Source organism: Martes martes (genome assembly GCF_963455335.1).
Source record: "Martes martes genome assembly, chromosome: 4".
Lineage (NCBI taxonomy): Eukaryota > Metazoa > Chordata > Mammalia > Carnivora > Mustelidae > Martes > Martes martes.
In genome coordinates this window covers 136,748,090-136,773,998 of record NC_137891.1, presented here as the reverse complement: position 1 = coordinate 136,773,998, position 25,909 = coordinate 136,748,090, and the positions used below count along the sequence as shown (strand labels likewise).

Here is a 25,909-nt window from a genome sequence, read left to right as displayed (position 1 = left end):
AAACATTCTACACTTACAGTCAAAACATATTTTTAAAGCCAATAGTATTAAAATGAAATTCTGGCTGTAATGAAACTGTAGCAAAATTTTTCTATACTACAGCTCTTTATTATACAAATTTAGATATTTATCCAATTATCTACATTGAAATCTCCCAACTAGCTATACACATTTTATAGTTGCTTGTTCTGAAAATTGATTTCTCAAGATAAAAGCCTATGATTAGTCAACAAAGTGGATATAAGTGCTATTTCTCAATGTCAAGATCATTGGCCTAACTTTTCCAAAAATGCCTAATAAAACTATAATTAAATCCTTTCTTAAAATTCAGTGGAACAATTTTATCTACATATGAGTCTAGCAATCATCATTTGAAAGAAGCTTCTACCCAAACATGATTATTTTATATACACTGTTAAATCTTAGTTATATATCCTTTCAGTCATATATCCATAAACATAGAGATGATAGAGTAGTTAAAAATAACTAGAAGAAAATACGAGTAAATATTGATGTAATGAGGTTGGTATATAAATTAGGAATTGCTTTTAGGAGTAAGGGTTGCTCTTACCAGAGGCCTGACTACAGTGGCTTATCAGTTCTCTCACATAAAAGAAGTCCAGAGGTAGACAGTTCAGGGCTGGTGTGACAGCTTGGGGACATTGTTAGGATTCCAGGCTCCTTCTTTCTATTTCCTCTGCCAAGTTGGCTTCCATCCTCAAGATGGAAATGATCCAAGATGACTGCGAGAGCTCTATCTACTTTCTTCTAGGAAAAGAAGGAAGAGAGGAGGACCCACCCCTCACACTTGAGGAACTTTGTTCCAGGTCACACAATACACTTGTAGTCATTGACTCTTAACTGGTCACCTGGTCACACCCAGCTGCAAAGAAGGCTTAGAAATGTATTTCAGGCAGCAATGTTTCCTTGCTAAAAAGGAGAGAATATTTGGTGGGTAACTGGCAATCTGTGACTAATGTGGGTATGTACCTAAGGTACAAACCTGAAAAGATGAATTAACTGTGGGGGAGTAAAGCTCAAACTCTATGCATAGTAAAATAAAAATTTTAAAACACCACAAAGCCTTAAAAATGTAAATACCAGTTTTAGAGAAGCATGTATCACATTTTTTGGCAAAAGAAGATTGATTATCTACCTGTCTGTCTATCTACTTTTTCAAATAAATAAGAGACCGGGGATATGAACAAGCAACTCAAAAAATAAATAGAAAAGTAGCAATAAAGATATGAAAATATGTTCAGCCTAACTAGCAATCAATGAGATGCAAATTTTGAGAAGCCTGAGAAACTGAATCAGACTGAGAAAGATTAAGTAGAATTAGTGTAACCCATGTGGGTAGTGTGTAAGAAAAGCTATGCTGTACCCTGCTGATGGGTATGTAAATTGGTACAACTTTCTGAAGACAATTTGGCCATATGTAACTTAAATACTAACGTATTTTTCACCAAAAAACTTTACCACTAGAAATGCATCTTCGACAAATGATAAGTGCTTTAAAGTATAAGCACAAAGATGTTTATTGAAAATTTTTTGAAATACTGAAACAGCATGAACAACCTAAATGTAAAATAATAGAGAAGGGACTGGTTTAATAATATATCATGACTCTTACTTGCCTTAACTCACACCAGGGTTAAAGTGGTGTTGTAGCTATGCTTTTATTGGCCAGGAAAGATGCATATAATAAGTTAAAAGGTAGACTTTCAATAGTGTAAATGGGATGATGCCATTTAAAATATGTATTTACATGAATACACATTTTTTTGCATGGTAAAAAATCTAGTAGAGTGTGTGTGGAAATGTTAATAGAGGTCACAATGGCATCATGGGACTACAGGTGATTTTCCTTCCCTTTTGCTTTATATATTTAAAAATTTTTCTTCTCCGGGTAAGTACTACATATATAGTTTTTAAAGTGAATTCTGTGGGGGAGATTGAACTCATACCACTATATTGTATCTTGCTGTTGTTAAAATGTAGTATGTCGGAATACCTTACTTCTTCAGATGTCACTGCATACAGGTCTTGAGGCTATAAACTTCATGAATTTTCTGGGTCTGTTCCAGGTGCTTTCTTTAGATTTGGTAGCAACATCTCAAAATGACACATTCATTGTGTTAGAGCTGGCCTCTACTTCAGTCATTAAACAGTCATTTACTGAGCATATACTACATAAGGGAGCTAGAATCCAGCAGTAGGTAAAAAATACTGTTGAGGGGCACCTGGGTGGCTCAGTGGGTTAAAGCCTCTGCCTTCGGCTCAGGTCAGGATCTCAGGGTCCAGGGATCGAGCCCCGCATCGGGCTCTCTGCTCAGCGGGAAGCCTGCTTCTCCCTCTCTCTCTCTCTCTGCCTGCCTCTCTGCCTACTTGTGATCTCTCTCTGTCAAATAAATAAATAAATAAATACTGTTGAGGTCCTCCAGTTATATTCAGTCACATGGGAGGGATAGACGTAAACAAGGAAACTGTGGTGCAGTATAAGTGTGAGATTAGATGGATGCAAGGGTAACTCTAGAAAGAGAAGAAAGATGAAACATGGGCTTGGAGAAGATGGCCAGGGAAGGAGGCAACATGTGACTGGAGTATGGAGAGACAAGTTTGTGGGAGCCAGGTGAGGGAGAGGTATGTCAGCATGAAGGTTTGCTTTAAATTGAGAGCTGAGCAAATGTGTAAATTGAGGAAAAGAATTGGGTAGGGAAGAGTTTGGAGATTAAGGGGAGAGAGGAGCTAATTAATGGAATGAAGTCCATGCGGAGTGGGAAGACAATGGAAACCAATGACAAAGAGAAAGGTAAAAGGAACACCTGTTTCTCCCAGATTGGGCAGGTGTTGCATAAGGATGAGGCTCAATAAGGATGAACATCTTGGGGAGGTAAGATAGGAGAGTACTTGAACTGAGCTGTAGCTAAGAGTGTCCTGGTCCTAGAAATCTTGGAATCTCAAGGGTCTATTTTCTCTCCTAAGACCACATCTGAACCACCCAGTACTCTGGGTATCCCAGAGTGACATGGAGGGCATACTGGCAAATTACATGGTCCCATCCTTGAGTGCTCTTACACAAATTCTGAATGATCTATAGGAATAGCATACCATGATTTTGTCTCCCTCTCTTTCAGGATATGTTCACAGTACTCACATATATAGTTTTCCTTTTAGGAAAGGAAAAATAATGTGCCCCCCCCCACCCAGGCAGAAAGTAGGGACAACTTTGTTGTGAAAAGCACCTGCCACAGCATTGCCTGTAAAGAACCATGAGAGTGATTTTGTTGGTCTACAATGAAAACTGAATGTGTACTAAAACTTGCAGTCAACAAGAAAAAACTTATTTAATATTTCAGACCAGTCCCTGTGTTCAAGAATTCTTGAAACTACGGAAGAGTCAGAAGCCAGTACAGTCATAAACAGAGACCCACACAGATGTCAGAGACTGAGGTCCCAGGAGCTGAAGGAACCTAGCCAAGACCATACATCCAATTAGTGGCAGAGCTGGACTGAAAAACCAGACCACCTGTCTCTTAGGTAGGCACATATTCAAAATATCATATGAATTGTATAACTCTGTTCAGAAGCTCTCAGGGGGAAAGGAGATGGGAAGTTGAATGATTGAAGCTAAAGAAATAATTTTGAAAAGTGATAGAAAGAAGGTGAATTGTTAGCAGAGTTCTGAAAGAGAGAATGTGCCCTGGCAAACATCGTGGGAAGGAAATTCAGGCTGTTTCCTGGTAAATATGATGATTCAGACAGGGTAGTGCCAAGTTGATTTGCTTAGCTCATTCCAAAGAAAGCAGTGGTCAGAAGGGCTCTTTGGCTATTTTAGCCCATCACCTGCCAAACAGTACTGGAAGCTGTAGGTGCTCAATAAATACTAAATGAGTGCATTCCATTTTCAAAAAAAAGAAAAATCTTTTGGCATAGCCAGAACATCTAATACCAAGGCAAATTAATATAAGGGAACCCCTACTGGGGAATTCTAGTTCCTTGCCAGTTCTATAACCAGTGCACAGGTTATAGGTTCTCACCACCAAGCACAGTTCTGAGGATGCCACAGGAGGGACAGGATAGATGGCTGAGTGCAGTGGGGAATAGTGGTAAGGGGGAGCAGTGAGGTAGCACTTTCTGGTTTTCCTCCTTCTTCTAGCTCACGTTGTCCTGATATGATCATTGCTTGGACATCTCTACTATGGAGCAGGGAAGTCTAGAGAGCAAAACAAAGTAACTTCAAGGAAGCCCCAAAACCTAACTGTGGAGGAGGACTGAAGGCAGAGTACCTGTGAGCTGGCTGGCTCTTGAGATTTCTCCTGCCATCCACCCCCATGTGCCTGGCAATTACAAGATAGTAACAACCTTGAATCCCCGTGAAGAGCAGCTCCAGCCATGGCAGCTTGGGTAGGTTCTGGAAGTATCCAGGTAGACCTTGGGGGAACCTGGAGACAGGTAGAGCTCAGGCTGCATCACTGTAGGCTTTCTGGCCTGGAGCTTTTCACCCTGAACAGCTCCTCCTCCCTACCTGAACTTGCCTAGAGAAGCAAAAACTAAGGGAAATCTTTCACTTTCCCCCTGCAGAAAGATAAAGGCCAAGGCTGCTGAGCAATCCCAGAAAATAACACAAGATCCCAAAGGAGAAAATTAGGAGAAATCTGAGAGGCACACATTCTGGGAAAGGCAACCTGTGCCCACAGGAGATCTCACTAATGCAACAGAAAGAATGAGAGTTTGAATAAGCATAACAAGTATCCTTAGAAAGATGAGAGAGGATGCTAGAAACATGGCTCAGTCAGAAATAGGTAGTTATGAAGAAGACTCAAATAAAGAGATTCAATATGGAAAGTTAGTTATGAAATCAAGAATGCAGCCAACAGGTTGGATAGCAGAAAGGACTCATCTCAAGACTGAATGAATGAGTAGAAGATTGGGTGAGAGAATCTTCCAGTGGCCATCCAAAACGGGAAAGAAGTCAAAACATGAGAAAAGTTAAAACATGGAAAGAATAGAAGAGAAGTTATGGCAACTACTTAAAAAGAGTCCCAGTAACAGAAAAACTAAATGAAGGGGAAAAGTACTTGAAAATACTTATAAAAAAATCTTTTGGTGGCAAATGCCGCACCGGGGTGCCATGCTGGTATGGGACATCGGCAGTGGGACAGGTTGTCCCCATGTAGGGGTGGAGAGGATATGGAAAACACTGCTGCAAACTTAACACTTCTCTAAAACATAAAATCTGCTTTTGAAAAGTCTCTGCAAAAAAAAAAAAAAAAAAAGGCAGGGGGAAGGGAGGGTGGAGAGAGGAAAACAAGTTAGTGCAGAATGATCATGAGGCTTGACCCCAAGAATACAAAAATGGATCAACATCAGAAAAAGGTATTAATGTAACTCATCAAATAATAAAAAAAGAGAAAAGGGATATGTTTTTAATAGATGTGAAAAGTATTTGGTGAAAAAGAATTTTTTAGTAAATAAGCAGTATTTTATAAAAATAAACCTATTTGAAAACTATGAAGAAAAAGAAAACTTTACAGTTTTTTAAAGACTTTCTACCAAAAATCTACAGCAAATATCACCTTATGAAGGTAGGTAGGCACATTCTCTTTAAAATTTGCAACAAGATAAAAACAAAATAGTAAGTAAGAGATTTAATTTGAAGATTGGAAGAAGAAGGTATTTCACATGTAGAGCTAGTAAGATTACTACATGGAAAATTCAACAAGGGCAGTGGACAAATTACTAAAACTAATTAGAAATTTTAGCAGGCTTGCCAGAAATAAGAATAATACACACAAATTAATGGTAGAATAAATGGTAGAAAATAAGATGCCATTTAAAGAGCAAAGTCAGAGTGTAAGTGTCTAGGCATTAGCCTGTAACAAAGAATGCATAAAATCGTTACCTCCATTAAGGAGGAATTGGAGCTTTTGAAGAGGAGCTAATAGTTTCAATGAAACAGCATATTTACAAATGGAACAATTTAACTTAATTCTAATAAAAAGTACCAGCTGAAATTTCTGAGGACTCTGATACACTGACTCTAAAAGCTAAAAGGAAGAATAAAGTGTCATAAATATCCAGGACCACTTTGAAAAATGAAGGGCAAAATGAGGAAAGAACTTTATCAACCAGATAATCAGACATCACAATGCCTAGTAATGTGAACGGTGTGCTCTGGCAAAGAAGTTGACTGCAGACACAAACCCATGAATGTATGGAACTTGGTATATATTAGGGATGGCATCACATTTAGAAATATTGACTCACAGTATGGAAAAATATAATAAAATCTATTCCCTTAAAAAAAAGCCTTTTAGCTAGATTTGGATTAAAAACTCAAATGGGGAAGGTAAAACCAAAAACCAATAAGAGAAAATGTAGGTCAGTATCTTCATGATCCCAGGTTGGAAGAAATTTGTAAACAAGACTCAAAATGCACAAGCCATAGATAAATTCACCTATATCAAAGTAAATACTTACATGCAACAAACATATCATAAAGTTATCAGAGAGTTGAAAGACTGGAGTATATTTCTAGTGTTGGAAACTAACAAATGATATCTAGAACATAAAACCTATTGCTGTAAATCAGAGAAAAGACAGGAAACTCAACAAAAAACACGAGTGAAGTATATAAGCAGGGAGTTTACAGAGGGGGAAGTCAGATCGCTAGTCATGTATAAAGAGAAGCTCAGCTTCATAAGAAATTGGAAAACATATTTATTTTTAAAAATCAGAAAAACAAAATAAACCACAGTAAAATGCCCCCTTGCATGTACCAGATTGGCAGAAACTTGAAAGTCAGAGAATACCCAGTGTTGGTGGGGAAATAAGAATCCTCATGCCTTTTTTATTGCAGTGTCAACTGACTGGCCATATTAAAAATCACTCGCTGTGTTTAATGAAATAATGTGTGGATTTACTCTATAATTGAGCAACTCTGTGCAGATATATCCAGAGACACTCTTGCATAGGCTCACATGAGGACATGCCAAAGAATGTTCATTGCATCCTTGTTTGTGTTAGCCAAGAGTTGGAAGGAACCTCCTGATCGTCACTTGGAGACTGGACAGAAAGAGGTTTGAGGTAGCAGTTGGAAAGAATGAGCTGTATTTACATATAGCAGCAGGATGGACATATTCCAGAAATATAATATTGAGTGGGAAGGAAAAAAGTAAGAAAAAGCATTAAATTTACTCCCAGCACGTTTCATGAAAATACAGAACACAAGCACAAAGCCACACTAACTTTCAAGGATACATAGATATCTAAATAAACATCTGGGAGGTAGCTTAGAAGTATGCATATATCACTACAGCAGTTACCTTTGGGGACACAGAAGTGGAAGATGAAGGGAAAATAATTCTACCAATAACCCTGCGCAGGGTCCTTGCACTAACAAAAACAAATCTGAAGTTCTTTTTTTTTTTTTTTTAAGATTTTGTTTATTTATTTGACAGAGATCACAAGTAGGCAGAGAGGCAGGCAGAGAGAAGGGTGGGGGGGAAGTAGGCTCCCTGCTGAGCAGAGAGCCCAATGTGGGGCTTGATCCCAGGACCCTGAGATCACAACCTGAGCCGAAGGCAGAGGCTTTAACCCACTGAGCCACCCAGGTGCCCCAAATCTGAAGTTCTTAACAAGAAATTGGTTTTTCCTAACACTTTGCTGGATGAATTTTTATATCTTTATCCACCTGTGATTTTGTTTTTGTGCTTCCCCCTTTTTCCCCCAAAGGGTTGCTGACTCCTCGCCAGGTCTCTGCAAATTCGAAGGGTGTGGACAACATTATGGTGACATGGGAGCCTCCTGGGAAAGCTGCACCTGCTGTCCAGGAGTATGTGGTGGAATGGAGGGAGCCCCATCCCAGGGGTGGCACACAGCCCCCTCTAAACTGGCTGCGGTGTACCCCACTCAACATGTCGGCTCTGATTTCAGGTATTTAGTTATTCACCTTCCTCTTCAAAAGCTATTAAGTACCCCCCCCCGCTTTTTTTAAAGAAAGCGCAAATGGGAACCCAGAACCTTCCTCAATTACAGGCAGTTGCGTAAGAGGGACAGTGATGACCTTGAGTCCTTTAGGACACTACCTTAAAACACAGCGCTGCAGCCATGGAAGACCAGCTGATTGACCAAAGCCTCTAGTATTTATGGATAGTTCATGTGCCTGGCACAGAGCCATATAAGACAAATGCATCATTGACCCACACAAGCGTGGCTGAGAGTAACCAGTCAGTGTGACAGGCACCTTCCACATGGGAGTTTACGTAATTCTCAGAACAATCATGCGCAGCAAGTGTTTAACTCTGCCCATTATACAGATAAGAAAACCAGGAGATCTTTCATTCCCAATTCTGTTGCATGTTATTTGTGTGATAATAAATCCAGATTTATCTCTATGATAGTTGGCATCCCAGTCCTCAAATCTAAATCTGTCAGTGGTTTCTATCAAGTGATAGAAAGCATCCAAAAAGATACTAAAATGATCATACAGAACTTTGTCAAACTCAGTGTATTAAAAAGTGCTGTTTCTGCAGTTAGACTATCTGGGTTTAAGCCCTGGCTCTGTCACTTACTAGGTTGTGTGATCTAGGGCAAATTACTTAATGTCTCTCTGCCTCAGTTTCCTTGCTGTCAAATGAGGAAAATAATAATACCCACCTCATTGGGTTATTGTGAGGACTGACAGAATTAATGGAGAGAAAACATTGTGAACAATGCCTCACTCGATAATTTAGCCATCACTGTTACTGTTATACGTGACAGGGCTAAAATTTTCATAGATTTTCAAACTCTAAACTCTATAATATTTTTGTTACACCATGGCCATCATTACATCTGCCCAAGAGGATATGCACGCCCTACCTATGGAGGCAAGACAACTGGAATAAACAGACCACACTACCAAACAGTATGTGAGCTAGTTCTTAACCTTGGGCCTCTTGTACAGGTTAGCTGTTCAGACTTCTAGTGGGTTGTGTTCAGTTATAATCACTACACCTAAAGATGGTGTTGTCTAGATAACCCAAGGAATATCAGAAGAAAATGAACAAGTTATTGGGGGTCTGGAACTTTTAATGAGGAAACCCTTTAGGGGTGCCTATGTGACTCAGTTGGTTAAGCATCTCTTCATCTTAGCTCAGGTCTTGCCCTCAGGGTTATGAGTTCAAGCCCCGCACCAGGCTCCATGCTGGGTGTAGAGCCTACTTTATAGTAATAATACTAGTAATAGTAATAATGTGGGAACCATTCATCCTGTAGAAAAGAATTCTAGATGTGGGTGGGCAGTTTGATGGCTGTTGCTGGCTTTGATGTATATGTGGGAAAGACTATGTGTCCTTTGTTGCTCTGGAGAATGAAACTAAGTCCTCTACAAAGACATTATAAGCTGGATATCAGCTCATTTTTGAGAAAGAAATTGCCTTACATGTGATAGTCTCTAAGAGGACAATCAGTTGGCCCTCAGGGCGATGTGTTCCCTGTCCCTAGAACTGTTGCAGTAAAAGCAACTTCCATTTAGCGCTGTTATGCCTATCAGATCAAATGAAACAGTGGATAGAAAAGGCATTTACTGAATTCCAAACTGCTACAAAATTGTAAACACTTATTATAAACTATATTAGGATTGACCTCTGTGGGGTATTTTAGGCCCTGTGGCCCCTATAGTTTCTTACTTTTAGGATTTCTGTAATACTACTCAAATACCATAAAAGAGATGATAAGAGAGAATGTTTTGCATATTTAGGGAACTAAAATATTTTTAAGCACTTTAGAAATATTCATTTGAATGAAATCAGTATAATACTAGGTAAAATAACTTAGTTAATTAAAGTTGTTCCCCTGCTTGAAAACACTTACTTAGCTATTAGTGTTGATGTTACATTCTGGAAATAAACACTTAAAAAGTTAAGTAATTCATACTTATGAATTCAGTATGGCACTCTCCAGTCAGTAAGGTGACTCCTTGCCATCGGATCCTTACCAGCCTTTTCCCAGCATCGGGCTGGGGCAGCACTGGTGTTTTGGAGTATATTCTGGAGGCCAGAACACAGTCCAGCTCTTGGGTTATAGGTTGGTTGTAAACTAGAGACCGTCAGTACTGTCTTTTGTGGGTAAAAATGATTCTAACCATACAGAGCCACTCCTTTTACAAATATGTAAGAATCTGTAGGTGTCTAGAAATGCCTTCCCTGATGCCTGGGCTTCTGCATGCTCCCACTCTATTTCCTCGGTGATCACTCCTCATTATTGATCATTTAATGTTTGTCTTCTCCCATACTTAATAGGTGAGAATAGCTTTTGACAAAAAATCCACCAAAGAGGTAGTTTATAAACATGGAGTCAGAGCCTTTGCCCAAGGATGGGAGGTACATATGTAGGCACAGGAGTAGTGGGAAATGAGCCTGGAAGTTGGGACCAGCGTGTAGAAAGAAAGAAAAATCTAAGGAATGTGGATGTTGTACACTGGACAGCAAAGCTAAGGACTTTCTGAAGTGAACTTCTGAAGGCTAATGTTTAGGGCATGTTTGTGTAAGAATTAGCCAATAAAACAGGAATCCCTAAGGTCCGAATCAGGGAACAAGCTTTTTAGGACTCTCTTCTTCATGCAAAGGGAAATATCAGCTAAGTTATAGAGCCACACTTTCTTCCCTCTTCCACTAAGGGTAGGCTGTTCACAAGAAGCCCACAGCTTCTAATGCAGCAGTCCCAAGGCCTTTGCCCTGAACTCACGTTTTGCATGGCAAAATGCAATGATACAATTTGCTTAATGAGCTCCTCTGGAATTCCCACACCTGCACATTGACACGGTGGCTGGTCGGCTGCTTCCAGAACTGGAGACAGCAGCCAGGCCCAACCCTCTCCCAAATGAAATATGATTCCGTATTCCATGTTGCCCTTTGGGCTTCTGGGTCTGCCTGCCATCGTGAAGAATCTTTGGATGACTGAACTAAGCTGACTCTGTCCTTTTCTCCATATCACTTGGTTCATGAATACAAATGGGAATTCACCATGGCATGAGTTTGGATCTCCCTGTGGTCTCTTCTGACAGTATTTGTTGCCATCTGAGCTTTATGTGATACTTGCTGGGATAGTTAAGGGACAATGGATTTTCATATAAAACACACATTATTTAATAAATTATTCTGTGATATAAAATTCCTCTTCCTCAAAAATAAAATGTTACGCCCTAATCAATTGTCAGTGGAGGGGACCATATCTGTTCATGGCAGGACATTAAACACTGTGGGAGAGAGTGCTTACTCTGACCCTATCGTTGTCTGGTAAGGATTCTTTCTCATTTCCCATTAAATTTCCTTGGGAATTTAAAGCTATGTTATGCACAGTATCTGTGAAAAGGGCCTTTTTTTTTTCTTTTAAAGAATTTTATTTATTTATTTGACAGAGAGAGACACAGCGAAAGAGGGAACACAAGCAGGGGAGCTGGAGAGGGAGAAGCAGGCTTCCCGGTGAGCAGGGAGCCAGGACCCTGGGATCAAGACCCAAGCCAAAGGCAGACGCATAACTGCATAAGGACTGAGACATCCAGGTGCCCCAAAAAGAGCCTTTTCTTTACAAGAAGTAGAATCTGAAATTCATGGAAATAAGGAGTTTTGACAGGAAAGAGCAACTTGCCAGCCAACTTCATGACTGACAGAAAATTGCAAAGTTTGGCATTTTAAAAGCAAGGAATTAGCATTACCATTCCCAGGTATCCTGCTAATCTCCAGGCTGTGAAGCAAGTGAAATCTGTCTGGAGCTGAGGGGAGCTCAAGGAAGAGGGCAGCAGGAGAGGCTGCATTGCCCTGAGCTGTCCCAGTGTGTCCCAGCCGCATGGGACAGATCCCCATAAGCATCCCTGGAGTAAGAAGGGCTGTCCAGGTTCTGTGCTGGAAAACACCAGCCGCACTTCTCTGTAAATAGCAAACGATTGGTTTGTAGAAGTCCATGTTTTTTTTTTCTTTTTTTTTTCTTGAAAGTGACTTCTGGGGTGCCTGGGTGGCTCAGTGGGTTGAAGCCTCTGCCTTCAGCTCAGGTCATGATTCCAGGGTCCCGGGATAAGCCCCACATCGGGCTCTCTGCTCAGCAGGGATCCTGCTTCCCCCCTCCCTCTCTCTCTGCCTGCTTCTCTGCCTACTTGCGATCTCTGTCTGTCAAATAAATAAATAAAATCTTAAAAAAGAGAGAGAGAGAGAGAGAGAAAGTGACTTCTGTTTCAAAAGCAGTCTGTGTGGTTGTATTTAGATCTTTGTTGGAAGTGGAATAGCTTTTGTCTCCTTGATTGTGATGACCCTGAAAAGACACTTCAGGTTGGCCTGTCTGTTCACCATGAAGTGAACTTGGGCTTGGTGGTGGGAGCAGTGACCTCCTGAAGCCATTGACGTGGCAAACAGGATGCTGAGATTTTGTGACTTAGGTCATCCCTTCACCCTCAGCCCAGACTGTCCTTGAACTCTCTTCAAATGAAGCAGAGCAAAGGAGTGCCTTGAATGCATCCATATCAGATACTTAAATGTCTCCCTTCAGTGACTCACATGTGATGCCAAACCTGTTATAAGAACTCCCTTTTCCCTGCAGAGAACATAAAACCCTACAGCTGTTATGAAATCAGCGTGTGTGCGCTATCCGGGGACCAGAGAGGGTGCAGCTCCATCCGGGGTAACTCGAAGCACAAACGTGAGTCTTGGGACCTTTTGCCAAATTTTTCCTTTGTTCAATAGTTTGGATTTGGAGGGTGACAAAAGCCTCCTGTGTTCTACTTTGCAGCACCACGAAGTGGCCCCCACATTAATGCCATCTCAGAGGAAAAGGGGAGTATGGTAATTTCATGGAATGAAATTCCAGCCCAGGAGCAAATGGGCTGCCTCCTCCATTACAGGATATACTGGAAGGAACAGGACTCCAATTCCCAGCCTCAAGTGTGCGGTATGTGGGAGAGACAAATGCAGTGGGTCTTTCTCATTTAGGTGTCGGGGACATGTAACATCACACATGTGCATTCTGACAGGTACTAGCACTGTGAGCGGCACATAGTAGGTTCTTATTAAATATCCGTGAAATTAATTGAAGAAAAATAAAAGATGTAAACACACACACGCACACAGAGTGACTGACTATGTTAGTGCCCAGCAAATAGAAGTGAAGGTGATGGACTAGGCTCTTAGGAATGGCTCACATAGGGAGACGGCATTTCAGAAAGCAGTAACAGCACTTGAATACTATTATGCAGACCCTTGAGGTTTGCAAGGGATGAGTTGGGAGAAATTTTGAATCCTCACATTTGCAAATACTATCATAGCATATTATTTTCTCCTTAAAATGGGTAAAATACAGTATAGGGTAAGTAACTTCTTATGACCTGTAATTATTCTATAACTCTAAAATGAAAGCAATTAAATTTTGGCTGGGACGTTATCTCAGATGATTTCATCTCTCATTTATGTAGCCGCTCCAAGTTCCTTGCCAGATTTGATGTTCTAATCTTTGATTTATTCAGAGTCGTGGGGTTTTTTTTTCTTCCTGGCTTGACCTTCTTTTTATTTCATAAGCAAGCTGGCTTTCTTTCAGGAGCATTTATCATAAAGAAGCAATATTTTCATTCCTTCGTGAGAGCTGTTAGGTCCAGGAAGAATGCAGCAAATCCACTCTGAGATGTGGGCGCCAGAGAGCTGTCTGCAAGAGGGACTTTTACCTGGGAGATTGGACGGAATGGTCCTTTCTCTTGACCTCAGCAGATCTTCAATATTGATTTTCAATATTTTTCAATATTGGTTTATATAATAAAAATAAACTAGCATTAAGAGTGCTAGTTAATGCTAGCACTTAATGCTAGTTTATTTTTATTATATAAATAACCCTTGCACATGGTAAAAGCATTCAAATAGTTGAGAAAGCTATACAGTGGAAATTATCTCTTCCTCCATTCTTAGGCTATAGCAATGTTTCACATGTTCTTCCAGAAAAAAACCTTAATGCACATAAAAGCATATATTTGGGATCATCATCTATATTCTGATCTACACCTTGCTTTTTACCTCTCAATAATATATCAGTCCACATCAGTACGTATGGATTTGCATCACTCTTTTTTAACAAAAACTCTATATAATTCTATTATAAGGCCTTGCAAGCAGTCACTTAACTAATCCACCATTGGTAAGTAGAACCTATCACTGAACAAAGCTGCTTCCTACTGGGCCTATATGGGTAAGTCAGTCCAGAAATGCACCCCAGAACCTGGTGACTTCACTGACCTCTTTGTGGGCCATTTGGAATTCTCCACTTGAAATGTGCTCCTTCCTCCCACCCCCAACTGTCATTTTAGCAGAATTTAGACCACGATGCCTATTAACAATCAACACAGTCAACTGGTTCTTAAAGCTACTCTTAGAGATGTTGAAGAAAATCCCTACCTTATTTTATCACAAATCTGATGAATCTTAAGTCTATGTAAGGGCATTTGAAGTTTTATTTATTTATTTATTTAGTAATTTGAACACCCAGCTCAAGACCCCGAGATCAAAAGTGCCACACTCCAGGGACTGAGCCAGCCAGGCACCCCCTATGTAAGGGCATTTTAAAATAAGTTGAAAGGAGGTAGAGATTCAAAATCCTACTTCACACCAGTTTAAAATAAGTTTTCCTTTTGCTCAGTAAGCACTTGGTGATGAATCAGACCTGTGCCCTGTCTTCTGAGAGCTCTGGGTCTACGGAGGGAAATGGAGAGGTCCACAAAAGTAATGTAACCACTAGAATCAAGGACTGACAGCTCCCTACTGTATTTGGCAACCAGCAATCATTGGCAGACCCACAAGTACAGTTTCTGGAGAGCAGTAGAGGGCAGTAAGTGAGGACAAGGGAAAAAGACGTCCAAGAGACATCACAAATGGAAGAGGAAGATGGAGCGCCAAGGAGGAAGGGGCCCTGTCCTCTGTCGTTGGGTGCTACCCCCCCCCCCAGGCAGCAGCACAACAGGCGCCTGGGGAGTGCAGTAGGAGCACATAGTCCTGCTTGAGCAGAAAGGAGGGGTGCAGCTGCGCAATGTTAGTGTCTTGCTTGGGGCATTCCGGCACATAGCCGCTCCACTGGATACATGCTGACACTGCCATGAGCTCCAAGAGCACATGTAGCTCCAAGAGCACATGTCTCTACCGGTGCACACATTGTGCATTGTTATTTCCTGGCTGTTTTTGTCAACAGTTAGTTTCAAAGCTTCTGGAAGGAAGAAGCCCCAGCGGTTTGCTCATCATTGTCTCCCTGTACCTACCATACTGTCAGGCATACAGGAGGTGTGCATAAAAACAGTATTTGTTGACTGACACATGAGTGAATACTGCCCCAACACTTGTTAAACCAGTGGAGACTGTCAGGTTAGAACTAGTTTCCGGTAACTGCAGCTAAGTTTTGTCTGGTAGCACTTGACCTTCCTACCTGCAGCCTTTCAAAAGATTGGCAACTATCCCATCTTCCTAAACTGGTGCCTCCTCGTTTCACCACCAGAGCCTTAAATTTCAGACCCCTATGGATTGAATGCCCCCCTATATCTCTGCTGGAGATCACAGTCTGGACCAGGCAGCAGAACCAGTATTTCTGGCATGACTTCTTTCTCCCATTACTCAACACAAATTCTTTTGCTAGCCAAACTGCTGGCTCCATCAACCACCTCACTGCTCCCTCCACAGAGTTATGATTTTTGTTCTTCAAATATACGTGTGTGTGTGTGTGTGTGTGTGTGTGTGTGTGTGTTTGCATGTAAACTTCTTTGACCATTCTTTGACCAGCAAACCATTCAAATCCCTTCCCTTCTGTTCTGAGGTCTCATTTCACTCTCGGAGCTGGAGATGCCTTCACGCAGTCAGACAGCTGACTCTGAGGCTCATTGATGCTTTGGTACGGCAAAATGAGCAGAAGGTCTCTCCAAAATTAATTTTTTAATCCCCTGCCTTAGGAATAAGGGAAGAGATTTCTGAGTTCAATCAGATTGGTTAAGTCTGTGCAAACAATTTCATCAGGTTAGAGTTGGCTTGCAATTTTCCACATGGTACTTTTTTCTCAACAAGATGTTGAATATAGAGAGTGCTCTGATAGTCACAGCTATTAGGTGATCTGCTCAGGCCTCACCCCCTTTGGGTGGAGTGACCATGATATTACAGGATGCCTTCTTGCTGGTTACCCAGAGTAAACACGGGCGTGGGAATACAAGAGGTCTGTTTTCCCCACTAGATGGTGAACACTTTGAGGCAGATTCTGTGCCTTTGTATACGTGGTGACTTGTCAAGAGCACAAGCTCAATAAAGATTTGTGACTGTTGAAATAAATCTAGCAAATAGGAGTGTTGTCTGACCTGCCCCGGGTTTTGTGAGCTGGTAACTGATGTTGAGGTTCAAAGTGCTGGGTTCTAGTTTCCACTTTGATCACCAGCACAGATGCGTCTGCTGAATGAGCCAGGAGACTACCCCTGCCAAAGTTCTGCCCTTGATCTTTTAGTCCCCCTACCCCTGTATCTCCAGCTTTTGAGAAGTCACTCCAAAACTCACACCCGGCAGATCGCTGGAGAAGAATGCCTGTGTACTATAGGAGGAGAAAAACAACATCCGTGCATTGCTCAAAAAACACAACATCTTCCTTGCTGAGACTCTGTAGGAGTGTTGAGAGTAAAAGGGACCAATAATCTAGGCTTAAACCGCCAAGTAAACCTAATTTAAGTACCATTGCTCCCACTTTTAGGTTTTATGTCAAATTAAAGCAGATCATTATATTAAACCCATTAAGACCAGTATCTAGGACCTACCAAAAAAAGGAGAAAGTAAAAATTAATGTTACTTAACTGCCTATTAACTGCCAAACTTAGCTTGCTTAAAAATTCTATTGAAAACAATTTGTGTATTTAATTTCCTCCCCCCAAATTTTCAAAGATATCTAAAAATGTTGGAAACGTTATAGTCATGGGAAATAAAAGGAGTTACTACAGCTAAATAATTTCAGAAGCAGAATGTTAGGGATGCCTGGATGGCTCAGGCGGTTAAGTGTCTGTTTTTGGCTCATGTCATGATCCTTGGGGATGGAACCCTGCCTGGGCCTCCGTGCTCAGCAAGGAGTGTGCTTCTCCCTCTCCCTCTGCCGCTTCTGGCTCTTGCTTTTGCGCATGCACAAGCTCAGTCTTCATATAAAATCTTTAAAAAAAAAAAAAAAGGCAGAATGATAAAAGTTCTTTCAAAAGATTTTACCACAGAAAATACATTTAATTGTTTTGGTATGCTGTGAAGTAGGACCGCCATAAATGACAGTGTCTAGGGCCTATCAAAGTATTAAGGACTAATGAATTAGTACTTGTAAAACAGCAATGTGCTTTTCTCTTTCAAATTAAATAAAGTATTAACAACAACAATAAAAATAAGTAAAAGCTCACATTCAAATATTTCCTTTAATACGTGCCTTTCTTCTTTTATCTTTATCCTTCTTTCAGAAATTCCCTACAGGGTATCCCCAAATTCACATTCAATAGACAACCTGCAGCCCAGAGTGACATATGTCCTGTGGATGACAGCTCTGACAGCTGCTGGGGAAAGCCCCCCAGGAAACGAGAGGGAGTTTTGTCTGCAAGGTAAGAAACAACTTCAAAGATGGTGTGTCCACCCTGGAACCCTACATGGGCATACACTCCCACTATGTCTGGCATAGAGATGATCAGAGTTTCTCTCATTCATCAGTTACCTTCTTGCTGCTACACCTTTGCACTTGCTGTTTCCTTTAAATGGAGTACCCTACCACTTCATGGTTTGCTTGGAGATAGTACCTACTTACCTTTCAAAACTCAGCCTAAATGTTTCCTCCTCCAGGAAACCCTCCCAAATGCATCAACATAATTCCTTCATAATGCACTACATTTGACCCCTATTCAAAACTCTGAATCCAATAGGCAGGAACTTGTATCTGTTTATCTTCAAGGTCTAGTATGGTACTTGTTCACTAAATATCTGTTCCAGTGCCCAATGAGAATAATCTCAATAATAGCAGCTATTTCACATCAGATAGTTACTATGCAGCAGTCGTTGTGTTAAGTACTTTGCATACTGTAGTTTTTTTGCTGGGGCTCTTGTAACAAAGGGCCACAAACTGAGTGGCTTAAACAGTAGTAATTTATTTTCTCACACTTGTGGAAGTCTTGAGTTCAGGGTGTCATCGGAGTTGTTTCTTCTGAGGGCTATGAGAGAATCAGCTCCCTGCTTCTCCCCTCCAAGTTGAGTGGCAGTCTTTGGTGTTCCTTGGCTTATAGACTGCTGTCTTCATCTTCACATGGAATTCTCCTTGTGTGTGTCTTTGTTCAAATTTCCTTTTTTAAAAGGACACTGATCATACTGGATTAGGGCCACCCTACTCCAGTCCGACCTTATCTTAACTAATTACATCCGCAGTGATCCCATTTCCAAATATGGTCACTTTCTGAGGTACTGGAGGTTAGAACTTCAACATATGGATTTTTGGGGTGGGAGGACACAATTCAGCCTGTGTAACACATACTTTTACTCATTTAATACTGACCACAGCCACATAAAGTGTCTGCTTTACATGATTGTACCTGGCCACAGTACCAGGAGGCACTCTATTCAAAATGAATAAAGGAATATGGAATGAGGGTGCCTTTTTATAAGGCTGAGAAGGTACAGAAAATTACCCAAAGTCATAGAAGTGGCAAGTGGTAGAACTACAGTTCAAACTTAGATTTTAGTGACTTCAGTTAAATTGGAGTATATAAATAAGTGACCTAGCTAACATGGGCTTCCCTCTGCGGGCTAAATTGTGCTGTTCTCTCTGGCAGCACCTGTCTGCATCTGCTCCAAGCATGAAACAAGCTGTTCTTGCTTTGCAACATGGGGTATCAGGTTGATCATTCGGGACTTTTTTGTTCTATGCCAGGTACTTCTCCACTGGGAAAGCTGACAAACCCCCTCTCCTAGTACTCCCATGGAAGCTAACTTGGGAGGGATTAATTGGATTAACGACTCAGCATCTTTCTACTTGTGGTACTCCAGACTTGTCCCATCTGCCTAGGAAGGACGGCAGATGCTAAAGAAATGTCAGATCGTGCTGATTGAGTGGTGGGAGTAGCAAAGCTGCCTGTGTCAACTTCCCCCCCCCTTCAGCCCCCATGACACACCTCTCATGGGGGCTGGCAGGGCTGTGGCTTCTCATCCCCCCTTGCTCACCCTCTCTCCCCCTGGTCCCCACCTCTACCTGCCCTGCTGTGGAACAGAAGAATCTTTCTGCAAGGCACCCTGCTCCATGCTGACATTCCACCTCCTGTGGTTCCCCAAGGCCCTTCAAGCCGGAATTCAAACTCCTCCCTCCCTGAGCCCGGCACGATCTGCTTCTGTTCACCTGTGTAGCTTCATCCTCTGCCATACGCTCATCACTTATACTTGAAAGCAAGACCAGACTACCTGTAGTTGCCGGGAAGTGCCGCACTGTTTGCTCTTCCATGCCTTTGCCTAGTTGTGACTAGTTTGCCTCCCTAACTTGTCTGCTTTGCTGGCTCCATCCTTCAGATCTGTCACTTTTCACATCATATCTTTGGGAGAACACCCTGGGCTCCCCTTGATGTCATTTCCCATGCTGATCCCAGCTACACTGCCTTGTACATGTCTTTATGTGTACCCCAGGCATTGTGGTTTATTTCCATGTTTACACATGTCTCCTGGAGTAGATTCATGACTTAAGACAGCAGAGCCGATGTCCTAGTGATCTGGGCATCCCAGCACCCAAGAGGGCCTAATGCGTTAATACTCAATAACTGGATGAATTAATGAAGAATCCTAACACATTGCAAACTGCATATTCATAGCAAGGAATCAGAACAATTTCAAAGACCCTACTAAAACAGAAGGCTTTTTCTTGGGGCGCCTAGGTGGCTCAGTGGGTTAAACCTCTGCCTTCGGCTCAGGTCATGGTCTCAGGGTCCTGGGATCAAGCCCTGCATCGGGCTCTCTGCTCAGCAGGGAGCCTGCTTCCCCTCTCTCTGTCTGCCTCTCTGCCTACTTGTGATCTCTCTCTCTGTCAAATAAATAAATAAAATCTTTAAAAAAAAAAAAAAGGCTTTTCCAATGGCTTGGTGAAATAGGTCATACCATTTCTCAAGGGCTGCTTATATTCAGATACATCGCCATGTGCTTCATATGCACCATCTCTAATCTTCACAGCAACCTGCAAGGTAGACGTCATCATTCAACCTTTATAGATCAAGAATCTGAAGTCCACTGATCACATAGCCGTCAGTGGCAAAGCCAGAACCAGAATTCGGGCCTCCCTGTTCACAGCCAATGCTTTGTATACCACACCCCCTTCTCCTTCTGCCCCTGTTGGAGGAAGGAGCCCTTGTAGGGCTGGAGCCCCTTCCTTAGAACCATAGGCCCCTTTTCCCCAACTGAAGGGACAAAAACAAGTTGACCTTGTTCCTGAGCTCAGCTATCCAGTAGTTGTGGGTAGGTGCCAGAGGGTTCACGAAAATGTATTTTTACATGTTCATTGCAGATAACTAAGTCACAGGGTTTGCTAACTTTTCAGGTAAAGCCAATTGGAGTGTGTTTGTGGCACCAAGCATTTGTGTTGCTGTCGTCATAGTGGGCATTTTCTCAATGCGTTACTTCCGGCAAAAGTGAGTTGGTTACATTTTCAAATTTCAGTAAATTTATTTTTTTAATGATAATAGCTGTTGCCACTATGGGTCAGAGAAATGGGTTTTCTCAAACATTTCTGGTAGCAGACTAAATTTATTCTACTTTCTTGGACAACAGTGTATATTAATTTTAAAAAATTGAAAGATACTGGGGCGCCTGGGTGGCTCAGTCAGTTAAGCATCTGCCTTCAGCTCAGGTCATGAACCCAGGGTCCAGAATCGAGCCCCACATCATGCTCCCTGCTCAGTAGGAAGCCTGCTTCTCCCTCTGCCTGCCGCTTCCCCTGCTTGTGCTGTCGATAAATAAAATCTTTTTAAAAAATTAAAACATACCTATGACCTAGAAATTTGTAAGAAGAAATTTATTCTAAGTGTATCATCAGTATATGCATATATTTAGTGGCAAATATGTTCACCGAATTATTTTTCATTAAGGGAGAACAATTTGAAACAACCTAAATGCCCAGTGATATGAGACTGGTTTCCTACATCAAATTGTATCTCATGCTGTATGGCATATTATATCCATTAGGTAGAGAGGTAGAATTAAAATTAAATTAAACGGTTAATATTTGCAATATTACATGTTAAAAAGGTTGTAAAGAATTACATACTTTCACTTTTTAAAAAGTACACACACACACACACATACCCATATGCAAGATATATCAGCTAGCATTAAATTTGGTTCTATGTAACATAAAAAGCCAATTATAGGACTTAAACTAGCTGACAGTTTCTCACCCAAGTTAACGATGTAAACTTAAGTTGAGGACTGGTATAGTAGCAATGCAGTCATTAGGGATCTAGGCTCCTTCTGTCATTTTGTGCCACTATCCTCTCTTGGCTTTCATCCCTTGGCTCACTTCATGGTCCAATGACTGCAGGAACTATTGTCGTCATGCCTGCATTCTAGAACTACAGGCAGAAGGAGGGAAAGTGCCCACACTTCCCTGTTCAGGAGTCTTTACATGAAAAAGTTAGGACACTTTTGGTTACACCACATTGGCCAGAAGGTGGTAGGGTAAGGGAAACTTAAAACTGTGGTCTTACATCTGGGCTCGTTGTCATCCCAGTATATCAGGGTCCTCTACCTAAGGAAGAAAGTAAAGGAGTATTGGGAAGTGATTAACACTCTCTACCTCAGAGATATGCACCAAAATGTTAATGGTGGATCTATCAGAGGATAGAATAACAGGTGATTGTAGTCCTGTTTAGCTATTTTCTACAATTTCTTTAAACAGGTATGATTTTGTAAAGAAAATTTTTTAATGAGTTATTTGATACAGAGTTTTTTCCAAATGTATAAAGTAAGAAGAGGTCAAAATAAAACAAGCTCAAAGTCATTCTACTAGCCATTGAACTTGACTGAAAAGCTTTGCATTTATTGAAGCTCCCATGTGTGATAGATACTTCAAAGCAGAGTTCTCTTTAGGTAGACTTTGAAAAAGTTTAATTCGAATAGAGTCAAGGAGGATCACATTCATCTTCTTCAGGGAAATATCAGTTAGGGCGAAGGATTTTTTGTTAAAAAAAAAAAAAATCCCCAGGTCGGTGGCTTTAATAAAATAGTTCACTGCTCTCCCACAGAGTAGTCCTGACGTGAGTCATCCAGGTTGGTTGGCAGCTGTGCTCCACACAATCATTAGGGATCCAGTTTTCTTCCAGGTTTTTATTGGCCCACAATCCCTTGGGAACTGTCCTCATCTGCATGATCTGCTCACATTTGTTTGGAGAAAAATTGTCACAGGGGCACATCTCTTGCTTCAAAGGACTAAACATCCTGGAAGCTTTCTACTCTTATTAAACATCAAAGCCTATTAAAGCCAATTTTTCAAAAATGTTTCATATTAGTTTCAAATTTTAAAAAATAAAACATTTAAGACACATGCATTTATAAGAAACAGTTTTAGGAATCTTTTCTTTCCATGTCACAAAGGTAATATGAACACATTTTAAAATATTTTCAAAAACCCAGAAATGATAGAAAAAAAAAAAGACCCATATTTCTTCTAATTATCAAATACAACTACTGTTAACAGTTTGGATTATTTCTCTCTGGCTTTTTTTTTTCTGGGCATTTTTTTAAAACTTGGTTATGTTCAAACTACTTATGCCATTTGTATCCTGTTTGGTTCTTTAAGGGTTTGTTGCTTTTTTTTTTACTTTTATCATAATAGTTTACCTGTTATCATGAACACTTTATAAACATTCTAACCTAAATAGTAGGCTCCCCACGGATAGGAGCCATGTCTTCTTGCTTGCTATTCCATCTCCAGTATGTGGCATGTGCTCATCACACATTAGGGGTTTAGTCAATGCGAAATGAATGCACGGCTGGATAGTGACAGCTAAACACTACATTGAGTAAAAGTTTCGTTGTTTATTTAGCAAACCCCAAATGGCTGCATCATGACTCTATCATCTATCCAAACTTCAGAGAGAACTAGTCTAGCCTTGAATGATGCATCATCTTTCTCCTTCAGGGTTTTGTTGTATTCATTTGCATATCCCCATACTGAACTACCTGTACAATGAAATCAGTGCACCAGTGCTTTCATGCCACTGTGGGCACACTTAACCAGATGTCATTGTTTTATCTATAGGGTATTTGTTCTCCTTTTGGCCCTCAGACCTCAGTGGTGTAGTAAAGAAATTCCAGACCCAGCGAACAGCACCTGGGCCAAGAAATACCCCATCGTGGAGGTAAGGTTATAAAGGCTTACTGGTGAGTTGATGGGATTCCAGTGATGTAATTTTCCCACTCTAGTTACCAAGTGCTTAGTTCCTATGGATAGGTGGAACCCCCTGTGCTAGGTTACTGAGTTACCACTCCCAGGCACAGGAATTTTCTGAAGCTTATGACCAAAAGACTAAAAGACCCATAGCTTTTCATTCCTCTCTCTGCCTTATGTTCCCCTCCTCACCTCAACTACTTCAAAAGAAATTAAAAAGCAAGTATTTTTGCCTTTTGCTGAGCACTAGCCTGACTCATCCAAATTCAAGAGAATTGGAGTTTTACCGTGACATTTCCTGTCCTGAGCATAGAATAGATAAATAGAGCTCAGACTATTTTGGTGTTGGCAGGAAGCCAATAAGTCATTCCATTGCGTAAGGAAAAGGTTTTAAAGAAGGAGAGGTTGCTCAGCTAGTAGATAGGAGAGCGGAGACTAAAGGATGAGAAGGGCACTGCCACACAGCCCAAGGAGGTAAGAATAGCTCACTGTGAGCAAGATGGCCATCTTGGGTGGGGGTTCTGGGAGTTGGAGGCATCGGAACATGGAGCAAGACTGTGCATTTCAGGGGAGCAATGAGGAGGAAGGCGGTATGCCAGTATTCTTGCCCAGGACCCTGGCAGCCCCACACTCTTCCTTGCACCTCATAACCATTCTCCTCCAAGATTCTTCTCCTCAGTTACACAGCGAGCGCATTCTCTCATCCACACCCTTCCTCAGGCCAGAAGCCAGTGGTACCAGCTGTTGCTCAGGGAGAGAGCAGGTTTCAGCCATGTCTGCCTCAATGAGAACTGAAGTCACTGCTGTTAGTGCCTTTGAAATAAAGTTTGGGTGCAAACCCCACCTTTGCCACTTACTATGGTGGATTGTGCTTGGGCAACTGTCCTGATGATCTGAGCCCTACTTTCATCCTCTGTAAAGCAGGAATTGACAGTATCTCCCATGTAAACTGTTATGAGGATGAAGATGTCACGTAAGGCATGTGGATCATACAAGGCAAAGGTGGTTCTTTCTTCCCAGGAAAACTCACACTTGACATCTTTCACTATTGAGGAATTTTGTCCCTGTTAAGTTTCAATAGCAAGAACGGTAACAACAGTAGCTTTTATACAGGTAGGCATATATTTAATTATATATATGTCATATACATACTGTATTATATATAATACAGTATATAATTGTATTATTAAATAATATATTCATATGTTTACATATACATATATTCAGGCATACCTCTGATTTATTGCTTTGATTTTGAACCACTGCAATAAAGTGAATATTGCAATAAAGTCAAATGAATTTTTAGGTTTTCCATAAAAGTTATTATTTATCCTATACTGCAGCCTATTAAGTGTTCAGTGCATTGTCTAAAAACACAATATACATACCTTAATTTTAAAAATACTTTATTACTAAAAAACGCTAATCCTCATTTGAGCTTTCTGCAAGTCATAGTCACTGATCCTAAATCACCATAACAAATATAATAATGAGAGTTTGAAATGTTCCAAGAATTACAAAAACGTGATGCAGATACACAAAGTGAACAAATACTGTTAGAAACATGATGCCAGCAGACCTGTTTGAAGCAGGGTTACCACAAAACTTCATTTTGCAAAAAAACACAGTATCTGCAAAGTGCAATAAAGCCAAGCATGAAAAAATAAGGTATATATATAGCCATATAGCTTTTCTATGCCAGGCACTTTAAAAACCTTTCATGCATTAAAATCTAATCCATACAACAGCTTTATGAGGTTGTATTAGTTGTTTGTTTTTTTTTTTTTGAGGTTGTGTTATTTTTATCCTCACTTCTCAGATGAGAAAATTGAGGCCCAGAAGACTAAGTAACTTGCCCAACACTAGTTGGTTAGTAAATGGTGGATCCTGGATTCATATACAAGTAGGATGTGCTACCTGCCATTATATTACATGCTCTAAAAGATCTTTAAGCATAGGGTGAGGGGAGGGTTTCTAGGAGTCAACACCTCTGAGCTGAAAAGACTAACTGAAGAGGTGTTCACGCACTGGGCTCTCACTTGGTGGCAGTCTTGTGATGACCTATGGGCATGCATTCGATAAGGATGCCATTGTCGGTGTCAGGATTCAAGTAGAAGCTCCATCAGCTGAGCTTTAAGATCTCTCTCTTCCATTGCTGAGATTCCACAGTCCCACATCCTAAGAGCCTGAAATAGCATGGTGGGAAGCATCTCTGGGTCAGTCCCGGACACCTGGCTCCCAAAATTACAGCTTTGGCGTCATGGTCTCTGTTTGCCTCTGTTTGGGCATGAGGAGAAACAGAGGCATGTAGGGCCCATGAAGACTGTAAAAACCTAGAAGAAATGCTGGGAAAGACACACAAAGGGTTAGAGACAGTAGCACAGAGAAAAGATAATAGAAATTGCCATCCATGTGTCCAGGGTTGTATAGTTTATATGTTCATTGTAGCATTGTAAATGGAAGCCAAAAAATTGGGCATAATATAGCCTGCCACCAGGGGAGC

General features: G+C 41.0%; 1 protein-coding gene across 1 annotated transcript in view; it reads left to right on the top strand.

Moving 5' to 3' along the window:
• The window catches only part of IL12RB2 (interleukin 12 receptor subunit beta 2), a gene marked incomplete at its 5' end in the record, with an annotated part of 65,464 nt that overhangs the window by 36,028 nt on the left and 3,527 nt on the right, over window positions 1–25,909 (top strand). The window contains 6 exons of the mRNA XM_080801282.1: window positions 7,738–7,938; window positions 12,577–12,675; window positions 12,766–12,924; window positions 17,465–17,602; window positions 20,560–20,650; window positions 23,278–23,377. Coding sequence (XP_080657408.1) covers window positions 7,738–7,938; window positions 12,577–12,675; window positions 12,766–12,924; window positions 17,465–17,602; window positions 20,560–20,650; window positions 23,278–23,377 — 788 coding nt within the window. The remainder of the gene's footprint in view (window positions 1–7,737; window positions 7,939–12,576; window positions 12,676–12,765; window positions 12,925–17,464; window positions 17,603–20,559; window positions 20,651–23,277; window positions 23,378–25,909) is intronic.